Source organism: Ranitomeya variabilis, chromosome 4 (assembly GCF_051348905.1).
Source record: "Ranitomeya variabilis isolate aRanVar5 chromosome 4, aRanVar5.hap1, whole genome shotgun sequence".
Taxonomy (NCBI): Eukaryota; Metazoa; Chordata; class Amphibia; order Anura; family Dendrobatidae; genus Ranitomeya; species Ranitomeya variabilis.
The window spans coordinates 513,319,565-513,334,029 of NC_135235.1; the positions used below are offsets into that span (position 1 = coordinate 513,319,565).

Genomic DNA, 14,465 nt, shown 5'->3' on the forward strand with positions numbered 1-14,465 from the left:
GCACTGTCACCCCATGGTTGTATAGTTGCCAGTCTCTTTATATAGATGTTACTTCTCTGTGAATATATTTACACTATAACCTGTTTTGAGATGTGACTTAGAAAAATTAGTATTTTATGATAAACAAGACTAGTGATCTGTTTTAGTCTATATCCATATACCCAATACCGGGGTGTTTAAGCTTCCAATGTTATCTATTCATTTTCTGCATTGTTTGGGGAGTATTATTAAAGATGAGGGTTCTTGTTTCAATCCACAATTCTGGCAATGTATATATAGTAAGTGCAAATCTGCACGGAGATTGAACCATATTGTAAAATTATCACAACGTCACAGGAAATATAACACAGCAATTATACAGTGCTTTGGTTAGCTATGCAAATCCCAGCATCATGTCATGTATGGTCTTTCTTAGTAGTACTTTCTTTTAAAGTCCAACCTACGGTCACTGTGTGGCGGCAGCGCCTTAAATTTTGTGAGTGGTTCCTATAAACTGTACATATTCCATAAACATGCCTTATGTATATGGGATGGGCAAAATCCCTAAAACTGTGATTTACTATATTATCAAACCTTTTCTATGGATACTCACAATGACTCTGTAATTTCGGGTTCTAGCTCTGACGTTACTAATTAAACAAAGGCAAGGCTTAGATATTAGAAAATAGGAAAAACAGGTTTCTAACTAATGATAACTTCTCTGGTGGTGTAATGAAGTGATGGGGTGAATGCCACTCATTTATGTACTCCAAGTTAGAAAAGGGAGGTATCAGTAAACTCCTGGGTTTCTGTGCAGCATGGAAAGTATACACAACCCTTATTCACATATAGTCAATGCCCTTGCTCAGCTCCGCCCGCGCAAACGCGCAGGCCCACAAAGCTCCGCCCGCGCACACGTGCAGGCACGCAGAGCTCCGTACACGCGTAGGCCCGCAGAGCTCCACCCGCGCCCACGCACAGGCTCGCAGAGCTCCACCCACGCACAGGCCCGCAGAGCTCCGCCCTTCCACACAGGCCCGCAGAACTCCGCCCTCCCACACAGGCCCGCAGAGCTCCGCCCTCCCACACAGGCCCGCAGAGCTCCGCCCTCCCACACAGGCCCGCAGAGCTCCGCCCACCCACACAGGCCCGCAGAGCTCCCCCAACGTACATATAAATAATCACACATCACCAATTAACCCATTTCTCTGCTGTCACACTCTCTGCAGGTATGCTTTATCAATTTAATGCATGAGTAGTTCAGTACCAGGTATAAATTCTGAATATTGCATCCTTGGAACCTCCAGATTATCAAATGTAAAATCCTGGAAGGTGCTACAGCTAATTAGGACCTTTGCATGTCATGTTCAGTTTCACAATGCACATATTTTAAAGGGAATAGAAAAATAAGATGCTTTTTTCCCCCCTAAAAATGGCATCACTTTTTAAATGGGTTATGACAGGGATTACAATTCTGCAACATGAATGGTATTTTCCATAATACAAAAAGAAAACACATTATATGTCCAACATTTCTCAGATTTTTACACCAGATTTAGCACCCCACATACACTAATGCTCCTACCTGTCCACTATAAAGCATAGGAAAAGATGGATCACTGTAGTTGAAGAGGAACATGTTAATGAAGTGAATCAGGAGACTTGGTGCTTCCTTCGAGGTGGAGGCATCATAGGCGCACCACTTGAAAACTATAAGAATAACCAAGTAACCAAAAAGAGATGACATGAAGATCATTTCCGGTATAAACCCAAGGTAAATGTTCAAAGGCTTCTTGAAATATCTAGAAAACAAAAGAAGAGCAGATACGGTCTTGTTTTCAGCTTAGCCGATATGTGGAAAACTATGGACAAGGCAGCCATTGTCAGAGCTGCTGTTTGCAACCCTTTCAATATATGTACTTACAGATGGTTAAGGAGACTAAGTGTAACCCCAAAAAGCATATGTATGATGCCAAGGACAACGGACATTTTCATTTTGAAGGAATTCAGGAAGGTCAGCTTGTTAGTCGCTATGCTCCAAATCTGTTAAGAAATAGTGAAAATAATGGCAACCATTCAATAAAACGTAAGAAATATCTGCTAAGAACGCAGTTAGCCACTTACCGGATCAATCCCAAATGGATAAGGTCCATTGAACACTCCATTAACGTCTGGGTCCAGCTGGAGGACTGATGCACTCTTAAGAAGTTCCTCTCTATAATGGAAAATGAAATGTGAGGATATGAGAACGTTCACATCACAACAGAAGTATTTTGACAGTGCCACACAAACATACTGAAGAGACTTCAATATTTTTGGGGGTCAGTAGAGTAGGTCTTGGAGTTGGGATATGGAGAACTTCAGTGTTTATGTTTCTTCCCGTGCAGACTGAAACCTCTCTGACTGCAGCCTCTCACTGTGGGTCTTTTGCAGTCACTCATAGGTTTTTGACCACCTGCCTCCTCAGGAATATTGTGGCAGCCATTGATACCTTCTTCTTTCTGCCCTGTCCAGGTAGTGTAGCCAATGTGACTTTAACGTTGGGAGTTATGAACTCTGCATCCAAGTACATCTCTAGGAACATTCAAAGACTGTCTTGAAAGGACTAAGATTTGCCAGTAGTGCTGCTAGAAGCTGATGTTTACCTATACATCATGGTTGCAGCAGGTCACAACAGCCAAAAAAGAGGCTAATTATTTCTGAGACGCAATTGACATTAAAAGTGGCATTTTGTGATAAATTTGGAGAAGCCACTTATTACATTAGTGGTGTTGAGCGATTTATGTTGTTCTTGTTTCAAATCATTTATTAGCAAAATTTACACATTAATTTACAATGAGGGTTAAACGATTTTGATAGCAACTATATGTGAAAATTTGACATGTAAATACCTTCTGCCATAGAGCACATTGGTATGTGTCCTGTAACCCATAGGAATTACTTAAAAGGGTGTTCTCAAGTCTGAAAATTCTCTCTTATAAAGTGTATAGGAGATAACTTTCCAACCACTGTAGACCCAACTGATCCAGAGAACCGGACATCTTCAGAGCCCCAACTGAATCGACTGGAGGGTGATCACACTGCTTCTCCATTCATTCTAATAGAAGCACCAAAGATCAGCCAAGCGCTGCGCTTGATAATTTGCATTATTCACATTAAGAATGAATGGAGCGGTAGTGCACATGATCAACTTCTGCTCCATTCAGCCAAATTCAAATAGACTTGGAAATGCAAAGAAGCCCTGCAGTGACACCTAGGTCAATTGTCAAAAGAGGTTTGAAGGTGAACCTTCCCTTTAAATTCTGCAATGCATACACACACACAATGGTGGAAATGTGATTTAACACAAGTGTTAATGTGAACAGAAATCACACAAACTATCGGATACTCACGTCCAGTTGGCCTTTGTGTTGGTAAACATGGGCCTAACACTCCAAGAAGAGCCAAAAAGGTTAAGAGCCTTGGAAAAGCAATCATTGTAGATAAGGCCAGTGTAGACGGAGAAAAGGCCCATCAGAAGAATGATATATCTGCCACTAAACACCATGTTGAAGAGCTGTGAGCAAACAGGAAATTGTTACAAAGATTGGCAATAATACACACAGATGGGTTTTACTGTGCTAGGAAAGAAAAAGGTTGTCCAGGCATCTAATATTGAAAGATCCTTAGGATATGCCATAGATATCAGTTCGGTGGGGTTTAACACCCAGCACCCCCACAATCAGCTGTTATTAGCTCTGGGAGAGTATGAGTGGATGCGAGTCCTCAGCAGCAGCCACTATACGCTGAATAGTACCGAGATGTCCACAATGTCTACATCCAACAGCCGCCAGATCGAATCCCAGATGGTTGTGGGGGGGGATGTAGAGTGTTGTAACCACATGGATCTGATACTGATCACCTAGCCACAGGATAGGTCAGAAATATTAGTTGCCCAGATTACCCCTTTAAATTTTTATAAAGGCATCTTTTCTATGTTTAAAGGAGACAATTCTTTTTACAATAAATGAAAAGTCGTAAGAATGTTATCTTCCCCTTCACCACCTTGGGATTTTTTGTTTTTGCATTTTCCCATTTTTTTGTTCCCCTTCTTCCCAGAGCCATAACTTTTTTATTTTTCAGTTAATATGGCCGTGTGACGGCTTGTTTTTTGCAGGACGAGATGTACTTTTGAACGACACCATTGGTTTTACCATATTATTTACTGGAAAACGGGACAAAATCAAAGTGCGGTGAAATTGCAAAAAAGTGCCATTCCACAATTGCTTTTTGGGTTGTTTTTTTTCACCAAATGCTAAATCTGACCTGCCATTAGGATTCTCCAGATCATTACAAGTTCTTAGACACCAAACATGTATAGGTTCCTTTTAATTTAAGTGGTGAAAAAAAATTCCAAAGTTTGTAAAAAAAAAAAAAAAACTGACGCTATTTTCCGAGATCCATAGCGTCACCATTTTTCAGGATCTGGGATTGGGTGAGGGTTTATTTTTTGAACGCCAAGCTGACGTTTTTATTGATACCATTTTTTGGTATATACAATGTTTTGATACCATTATTGCAATGTTTCGGCAACCAAAATAAACATAATTCTGCGGTTTTGAATTTTTTAATCGTTATGCAGTTTACCGATCGGATTAATTCTTTTTATATTTTGATTGATCGGACATTTCTAGATGCAGTGATACCAATTATGTGTATTGTTAATTTTGTTTTTAATGTTTTATTTTGAAGAAGGTGATTTGAACTTTCATGTTTTTTTTATATTTTTACTTTTTACTGGCTTCAATAGTATCCTTAGGAGACCTGAAGCTGCGATCATCACTTGTGCTACACATATAAGGGCTTTAGCCTTGCTATGTGTAGCTAAAATGATCAACCACAGGGATCTCCTGCAGACCCGGGTTGTCATGCCAACCCATCAGCGACTGTGATCATGTGACAGGGGCACCGATGGGTGGAGTTACTCACGCGCTTACGGTAAGCGCAAGTTAAATGCTGTAGTCAAAACTTGACAGGGTCATTTAACTAGTTAACAGCAGCGAATGGATTGCGATTCCACCGATGGCTGTTAGGGGCACATGACAGATGACCAAATCAGTTGTCATGTGCCGGAAAACATGTGGGCTCAGTGCCAGAGCCAGCATCAAAGGAGGATACATGACCTATGATGTAGATAAATGTCATAGGTCATGAAGGGGTTAAATCCATATATTTAAAACTGAGTTGTACAGGACTAGAGAAACTGCACCACCCCCTAACCATCGGTTGTGCATGGTATTTCAGCTCTATTCACGTCTGTGGGACCGAAATGCAATGATCATATGCTGCACGGTCTGTTACTTTTTGCTGTAGAGAAGACTTCACACTGACAGCACTGCAGCTAGTAACTAAGTTCAGACATTTTGCAGATGCCACTGAGCTCCATGATTGGCTGCAGCATTGTCGACATAGTGTCACTGCTGCAGCCAAATAAGAGACCGAGGCAGCGGTGGAGACACAGCATTAGTCCCCAGGAGGGTAAGCAAAGAAGTTCCTTTTTTAAGGGGGGGGGGGGGGGGTTAACCTTGGAGCCTAGATGAAAAAAGGCAACCTCTTTACCTGCAGGAAAAGGAGATCCATCCCAAACAAACGTAATATGCTTTATTGATATTTGTCTGCAATATTGTAGAAGTCATTTGCCCATTTGCAGTAGAGTTATAAAAGTAGCCATATGATGCCCGAAGAACGACTACAAAGCCTCAGAAAAATATTTCGCTATCAGTAAGAAAATATATCCAAGGCACCAGACCAATCCCGTAACCAATTCTTCATCAGCGCGCAGAATCAGGGGAAAAAAAAGGGAGGTTTCCGCCTTTGTCAGCACTGGTTTTTCTTTTTTTTTTTTACATTTTGGCTTGATAAAGGCTAAAAAGTTGCTTCTTTCTGCCTGATTTTGTGCTCTGATTAATAAATAATTGGTTATGGGATTTCCTTGGTGCATAGGATATTCTTGTGAATTCATCAGCGCCCAGATGGGGACTTGGGACTTGCTGCAAGAAAGCAGGGAACTAGAGGAATGGTGAGTGGTCGGAGGGTCACACGAATATGATTGTCAAATTGGAATTTATTTTTGTCTGCAGTCATGAAATGATTGCTAAATGTTTTGTAATAATAGATTTCTTTTAAGGGTGGAGTACTTTACCGTTGGTCAGTTGTGGATGTTTACCTCATTGTCTGTCTTTTGCGACAGAATTCGGCTTTCCCTTACAACCATCCAAACTCCAAACAGGGTCATCAGGACCCCGTGTCCAAAGTCACCAAACATCACAGCAAATAAGAAGGGAAAAGTGATAATCGTATATGGAGCTAGAAAAAAGATAAAAACAAAAAAATAAGTCGGACATCTTGTTATTCAATTATTAATACATAATATTTATTATATAGCAGGTTCTAGAAAAGATACCTGGATTTATTTCCCGGTAACTGCCAATACCATAGGCATCGACAAGATTCTGGAAACCATAAGTGAACTTGTTGGTCTTGTTGTAAGTTGGTGGGGTCTGGTTAGTCTGCATCCTGTTCAGGATGGAAGGGACTGTAGATCCGCTATGCTCCTGAAAATGACAAATTTACAGAAAAATAAAAACGTTGCTGTCTAATTTGGATAGTTCAGTAGTGAACACTGAGTGCACGTTCTCACAGAGCAAGAAGAAATTAAAGGGCTGACAGACGTCAAAATACAGTTGCCGGCCCAAGCACTGCGGTCCCGGGGAATCTGCCTGGGGGCCTGTTAAAAGGCCATCAAGGGCAGTAAGCGGCCCCCGCCCTGAAGTTCCCCACCCCTGCCCTAAGCGCTCATGCCATTCCAATCTCTGACCACTCTATTGAGGAATAGCTCTGGTTTTAGTCATTTTTGGGGAAGCCAAAAATCAGACATGTATCACCTCTCATTCATGAGAAAAATCCTTTAGAATAGAGACACAATAATACTCACTGTGCCTCTCCTGAGAGCAAACTGGATGGAATCCAGATCGGCCACTGGGCACCAGACTTCTGCAATCAGACACTTCTGTGTAACATCGATGTTGCACAGGTTCAGTGTATGGTAAATGGCCTTCATTTTTCTGACCTTAATAAACCAGACTCGGATTGTTTTAGCAGCAGCTTGAAGGACACGCTGGCGATGGTCTTCAGTTTGGTTAAGAACCTGAAATTAGGAAAGGTGCAATTATGAGTTGTATTTCTTCCTGTAATCCCCCATCTATAGTTGCTCTTCATTATCTACCTAAATGGCATGTGAATGTTTGGAGGAGATTGGGGTTATGCATACATTTATATTCAATGTGGGCCAAAAGAAGAGCTCTGTAACCGAGCTGCAGCAGACAACAGTAAACCCATCCACCCATTGCTGGCATATTTATTTCCAGTTTCAAGAAACTTTCCAATTACTCTAATATTTAGCTATTCCTCATGTAGAAGATTTATCTATTCCAATACATACAGGATGAAAAGCCCCTTTAAAGTTTTACCATCTGCAAATCATCTATCCTTGTGTTCACTCCAGCCGCCATCTCTTTGCGCTCCTGTGGGGTCTCAGGACAGGGGTAAAGTGAAGCTCGAAATCTGTGAAGCAAATGGAAAGAGACGGACATCAGCAGTAAAGCAAACTGAGCGTGGCCAGGTATCCAATGCTATAGGGTACATAAAGCTAAAGGGGATGACACCAAGCTGGCCAAGTGACCAGCTGAACACCGCCTGTCTGGCTTATGTAAGGCCCAGCAGAGGAGGAGGCCTGATGGATGCGTACTCCGCAGCACTCTGCTGGGGCTCAAAGGAAACGCTCAAGCAAGAGACCCTCTGTGATGATGTGTATAGCCCCTAATAAGACACATGGCAAGGGGTATTATTACTGGGACAACCAAGCGGGTTTGTCCAGGATTAGAAAAACATGTCTGCTTTCTTTCAGACACAGCAGCACCCGACCATGGGTTGTGTATAGTATTGAAGCTCAGCTCTTTCCACTTCATGGGGGGTTCTGAACCATAAACTACGTAGAAATTAGTCATCCATGTTTAGGCAACATATAAAAGTGCATCAGCAATCAGAATGCTTAAACGCTGTATTTAAGAGCGGTTGGGAGTGGAATATTCCTTGCATGAGTTGCTTAGGAGTATGAAAAAAAAGATCAAATCTGCTCTAGAAACATCGCCAATCGGGTCTATGTGCATGGTCTTGTAGAGTAGTCCATTGGATGTGGATGAGCCGCAGTTCTAGGCATAGCCCATGTAAAGAAGCAGACTTGCTGGTTAATGACAAAATACCTATATAATCTTGGTTGTCTAGTGTTTTATAATGTTAAATATAGAAATGCATATAAAGAAAACAGTAATCTACTGGATGGACAGGAGTTACCCTTCACAGATCTTCTTCACTCTGTTCTTCAGCTGGTCTCCTTGGAAGAAGATGATGAACACAGACTTGTGGACACTGTCGCCCTGTAAAGTGGAAGCACATGAGATCATGTAAAGGAACAGCTCTCAGGGCATAATGATTGTATCAAATAATTTATATTCACCACAAAGTACAAATTCTAATCACCTTTCCTTAGATCTCTATGCCGTTTCTCTGTTATTACACCTACAACATTTGGAATACATTGACTAATGCGGGTTTCCAGTCATGTGGGGGAAGGGGGAGAGACGTCCATGGACAGTCTGACACCGACAATACTGACTAGATGATGTCAGATTGGGTTGGGACACACACATACAGTTGTAAAATTATTCTCAATTAAACAAATGCTGAAAAATAATGCTCCAGAACTGTTATTTTTTGGGAGGCAATACAAGTATTGGCTACAACAAACAAGAGTGCTGACCGATCATTCATAGCACAAGTCCCAGGAGACACAAGCATTGCTTTGCATAGGTGGTCTGCTACAAGAAAGCTGCAACTACTGTAGTAACAATGGCATCTTTATGATAAATGTCTGCCCTCTCAAGACAAAGTTAGTTAAAAAGCAACAGTTACTTCCTGCTATACATACGTTACAATAGAAAAATGAAGCCTCTCAGGGTACATTCCCACGGTCAGTAAACGCTGAGGGTTGGACGCTGCGTACATCCGCAGCGTCCAGATGTTACAGCATAGTGGATGGGATTTCAAGAAATCACATGTCCATTATGCGTCCTGAGATGCCTGCAACTCACCTGTGCAGACGGACAGTTGGCGTGTCTTTCCAGACTGCAGCATGTCAATTTATCTTGCGGAGACACTCAGTCTCCACAAGATAAATGTCACCTGTACAATGTATTGGATGTGGTGAATTCTGCACGGTTCAGTGATCACATGCGGAATCAGCTGTATTCAAAAGCTGGAAGTGCTTTGTACACAACGGATAAGTGCTGCGTCCAAAGCGCTGCCGATTACTGACCGTTTGCACCTACCCTCACACATCCTAACGGACAAATCAGCAACATGTCTGACCAAGTGGCCAGAAAGCAGGTACCTCAGGACACGTACTAAACATCTAGTCAAGCAGGAGGAAGTGGCGCTGGGCTGGAAAAGAGCCGGAGTGACGGAGCCTTTATGTCTACCATAGCCATTTGCATATCAACACGGATTTCTCAATAATGGAGGAACGGACCAGCCATAAAGATATTGCTGGACTTGTCATGCACATTTAAACAGTTTAGGTGGAGGATGGGTGAAGAGAAATCCTGCCGACAGATTCTCTTTAAATTCAATGAGCAGCATGTAATTGTGTAGCCAAATTCCACTACTCTCCACAATGACCTTAAAGAAAACCATTCGATGAATTCACAGTACATATGCATACACTAGCTAAGCAAGGTACCTTGGCAAAGTGCCACTGGCCATATTTTCATCATTGGCAGGAAGTTCAATGCTTGGAACAGGCAGCTTTGATCTGGCACTGACTTATGGGCACTGCCCACCAAATGTTTTCTGCAGATAAGCAGTCTAATCACTATGACTCATGCACAGAACATTTGTCTTACTCACCAGGCCAGGAGGTTCAATGGTTTAATGTGAACCACAGTACAGACAGAAGTAAAACAAATCTGCAAGACCAAAGCTAGCAGTACACACTGGATGAAGGTAAACCAAACTTGGAAACCACAGAACTTGGAAGAAAGAAAGATTGGTCATACCAGATTCTACATGCCTGATCTTCCCCCAAGCAGTAAGCCACTCTCTCCATTGAAATAAACATATACAGTGCCTTGAAAAAGTATTCATACTCCATGAACTCTTCTATAGTTTTTCACTTTATACTAGCAAACTTAAAAGTATTTTATTGGGAATTTACGTGATATATCAACACTAAAAAAAAAACGTATTTGTGAAGGGGAAAAAATCTAAGTCTGAAAATTGTGATGTGCATTTGCATTCAGTCCCCGAGCCAATACATTGTAGGACCACCTTTCCCTGCAATTACTGCTGCAATTCTTTTGGGGTACGTCTCTAACAGCTTTGCCCATCTAGAGGCTGACATTTTTGCCCATTCTTCTCTGCAAAATAGCTCTAGCTGAAAAAAACCACCCCCACCGACAAACATGGAGGTGGCAGCATGATGAAGTGGGGAAGCTTTTCTTCAGCAGAGACAGGGAAGCTAGTCAGAGTTGATGGGGAGATGGATGGTGCTAAATACAGGGTAATTCTGGAAAATCTTAGAGGCTGCAAAAGACTTGATACTGAGGTGTAGGTTCATGTTCCATCAGGACAACGACCCTAAATGTACTGCCAGGGCCACAATGGATGGTTTAGATCAAAGCATACTCCTGTGTGAATGGCCCAGTCACATGTCCAGACCTAAATCCCGTTGAGAATCTGTGGCAAGACTTGATTGCTGGTCACAGATGCCTCCATCCAATCTCACTGAGCTAGAACAAGATTGTAAAGAGGAATGGGCAAAAATGTCAGCCTCTAAATGTGCAAAGCTGGTAGAGGCATACCCCAAATGACTTGCAGCAGTAATAGCAGCCAAAGGTGGTCCTTCAAACTATCAGACTACAAGGAAACTGAATACAAATGAACGTCACAGCTTTCAGATTTATATATTTAAAAAATCATGTATCATTTTCATTACAACTTCACAAATATTTACTACTTTGTGTTGATATACTTTTTCAAGGGACTGTATGCTCAGTCGTCAACTATTAACATTCTTTAATAGTGTAGGTCTCCTGCACCGTAGATAGTCAACTGGAAGCTGAGATATGGTATGTTTGACAAAGAGCTGGTGCTTGTGGCTGATATTCTCTCCCTGGTATCTGACCCTTCACTCCATCATCTCCCCAGCAGAGGGGGCACACTACAAGTATTATCTTCATGTACTGAGAGATTTAAAGGACAAGTATAACAATTGACATTTCCACTTTCAAATCAGAGCTAATTACAAGCTGTCTGGACTGGCCGCATAATGGGGAGCACAGGCAAGTGGGGGACACTGTAAACAGCTGTAGTAGTGCAGATAGACATGAGACCTTCCTGTGTTTGTATGCGGGATACGGAGATATGGCTAAGGAAGTCAATCTGTTAATCAGTGGGGACTGAGCTCATTCTGAAGGCACTTCCTTGGCAGTACAATACAAAGAACAAAATGAACAGAGAAAGGTTGCCAAACCAGGGACGTACCATACACAAAGGCCCGGGGCTGGTATAATGGAAGTCTAAAAAAATCATTAGTCAGATCATTGGAAAATAAAATCTGCATCAATGACCCATGTCAAATTTTCCCAAACCCCCCCCCCCCCACACACACACACACACAGTGGCATGGCCTCACCACAAATGCACAGTGGCGTGGCCTCACCACACACACCACGGCGTGGCCTCACCACACACACCACGGCGTGGCCTCACCACACACACCACGGCGTGGCCTCACCACACACCATGGCCTCATCACATACACACTGCATGATGTCAACACACACACATATATCATGGCATGGCCTGAACACACACACACTTTATAACTAACAAATTAAAGCTGCACACTGAAGACCTATAATATGTAAATATTTAATATATGAAATTGGATCTGCATTACTGCTGTAGAAAACATGGCAAAAAATGAAGGTACTTGGCACACAAATTGGCCAATTCGTGCGAGCCCGACAGCCATTGACAAGGTGTACTCTTTTGTTGGGACCACGAATTGGCCAATTTGTGCGCAATATACCTTCATTTTTTAACATGTTTTCTATAGCAGTAATGCAGTTTGAATTTCATATACTTAATATTTACATATTACAGCGCTTCAGTGTGCAGCCTTAATTTGTTATATACAGGTCCTTCTCAAAAAATTAGCATATAGTGTTAAATTTCATTATTTACCATAATGTAATGATTACAATTAAACTTTCATATACTATAGATTCATTATCCACCAACTGAAATTTGTCAGGTCTTTTATTGTTTTAATACTGATGATTTTGGCATACAACTCCTGATAACCCAAAAAACCTGTCTCAATAAATTAGCATATCAAGAAAAGGTTCTCTAAATGACCTATTACCCTAATCTTCTGAATCAACTAATTAACTCTAAACACATGCAAAAGATACCTGAGGCTTTTAAAAACTCCCTGCCTGGTTCATTACTCAAAACCCCCATCATGGGTAAGACTAGCGACCTGACAGATGTCAAGAAGGCCATCATTGACACCCTCAAGCAAGAGGGTAAGACCCAGAAAGAAATTTCTCAACAAATAGGCTGTTCCCAGAGTGCTGTATCAAGGCACCTCAATGGTAAGTCTGTTGGAAGGAAACAATGTGGCAGAAAACGCTGTACAACGAGAAGAGGTGACCGGACCCTGAGGAAGATTGTGGAGAAGGACCGATTCCAGACCTTGGGGAACCTGAGGAAGCAGTGGACTGAGTCTGGTGTGGAAACATCCAGAGCCACCGTGCACAGGCGTGTGCAGGAAATGGGCTACAGGTGCCGCATTCCCCAGGTAAAGCCACTTTTGAACCATAAACAGCGGCAGAAGCGCCTGACCTGGGCTACAGAGAAGCAGCACTGGACTGTTGCTAAGTGGTCCCAAGTACTTTTTTCTGATGAAAGCAAATTTTGCATGTCATTCGGAAATCAAGGTGCCAGAGTCTGGAGGAAGACTTGGGAGAAGGAAATGCCAAAATGCCTGAAGTCCAGTGTCAAGTACCCACAGTCAGTGATGGTGTGGGGTGCCATGTCAGCTGCTGGTGTTGGTCCACTGTGTTTCATCAAGGGCAGGGTCAATGCAGCTAGCTATCAGGAGATTTTGGAGCACTTCATGCTTCCATCGGCTGAAATGCTTTATGGAGATGAAGATTTCATTTTTCAGCACGACCTGGCACCTGCTCACAGTGCCAAAACCACTGGTAAATGGTTTACTGACCATGGTATTACTGTGCTCAATTGGCCTGCCAACTCTCCTGACCTGAACCCCATAGAGAATCTGTGGGATATTGTGAAGAGAAAGTTGAGAGACGCAAGACCCAACACTCTGGATGAGCTTAAGGCCGCTATTGAAGCATCCTGGGCCTCCATAACATCTCAGCAGTGTCACAGGCTGATTGCCTCCATGCCACGCCGCATTGAAGCAGTCATTTCTGCCAAAGGATTCCCGACCAAGTATTGAGTGCATAACTGAACATTATTATTTGATGGTTTTTTTGTTTGTTATTAAAAAACACTTTTATTTGATTGGACGGGTGAAATATGCTAATTTATTGAGACAGGTTTTTTGGGTTATCAGGAGTTGTATGCCAAAATCATCAGTATTAAAACAATAAAAGACCTGACAAATTTCAGTTGGTGGTTAATGAATCTATAATATATGAAAGTTTAATTGTAATCATTACATTATGGTAAATAATGAAATTTAACACTATATGCTAATTTTTTGAGAAGGACCTGTACAGTGGCTCGCACCTGTTCACACTTGTCTTCTTATGTTTGGAAGTGCTGGTCAGTTTTTTTTATATTTGTAGTACACACAGCACATCCTCAACAGACACACACCCTGAATGTATAGAACCAGAGCTACCATTTATAGTCAACATAGTCAACTATTGTACGCATGAACAAATGCCATTATTTTAGCCCTAGCGTATTTATTTCACCTATCAAGAAACAGTCCTGATATCTGAAAACTACTGGACAAGTCTTCTTACCGTCACTGGATCTTCCAAAGGGTTTTCAATTTCTGCCTGTCGTAGAAACACATTACCCCGACAAACTCGCCACAACATCCTTTCAAATGTGGGAATCCTTTCACGGTTGATCACGCCGGCCACAAACCTGAGACACATAAGTGAGAATAGTACAAAGTTAAAGAATATTAAAAGGGTTCTAAATAAATATATATATATATATATATATATATATATATATATATATATATATATATATATATATATATATATATATATATATATATATATATATATATATATATATATTATATGATTAATGCCCAAAGGAGAATTTAACAGAAG

At 41.6% G+C, this 14,465-nt stretch overlaps 1 protein-coding gene across 7 annotated transcripts in view; it reads right to left on the reverse strand.

Moving 5' to 3' along the window:
* Positions 1-14,465, reverse strand: part of ATP6V0A1 (ATPase H+ transporting V0 subunit a1) — a 169,278-nt gene that overhangs the window by 39,702 nt on the left and 115,111 nt on the right. For all 7 annotated transcript variants that reach the window (XM_077252114.1, XM_077252119.1, XM_077252115.1 and 4 more), the window contains exons 7-16: positions 14,142-14,268; positions 8,371-8,453; positions 7,488-7,581; positions 6,953-7,165; positions 6,422-6,572; positions 6,185-6,324; positions 3,372-3,535; positions 2,104-2,194; positions 1,904-2,022; positions 1,565-1,781 (exon numbers count right to left, since the gene is read on the reverse strand). In XM_077252114.1, the coding sequence (XP_077108229.1) occupies positions 1,565-1,781; positions 1,904-2,022; positions 2,104-2,194; positions 3,372-3,535; positions 6,185-6,324; positions 6,422-6,572; positions 6,953-7,165; positions 7,488-7,581; positions 8,371-8,453; positions 14,142-14,268 (1,399 nt within the window). The remainder of the gene's footprint in view (positions 1-1,564; positions 1,782-1,903; positions 2,023-2,103; positions 2,195-3,371; positions 3,536-6,184; positions 6,325-6,421; positions 6,573-6,952; positions 7,166-7,487; positions 7,582-8,370; positions 8,454-14,141; positions 14,269-14,465) is intronic.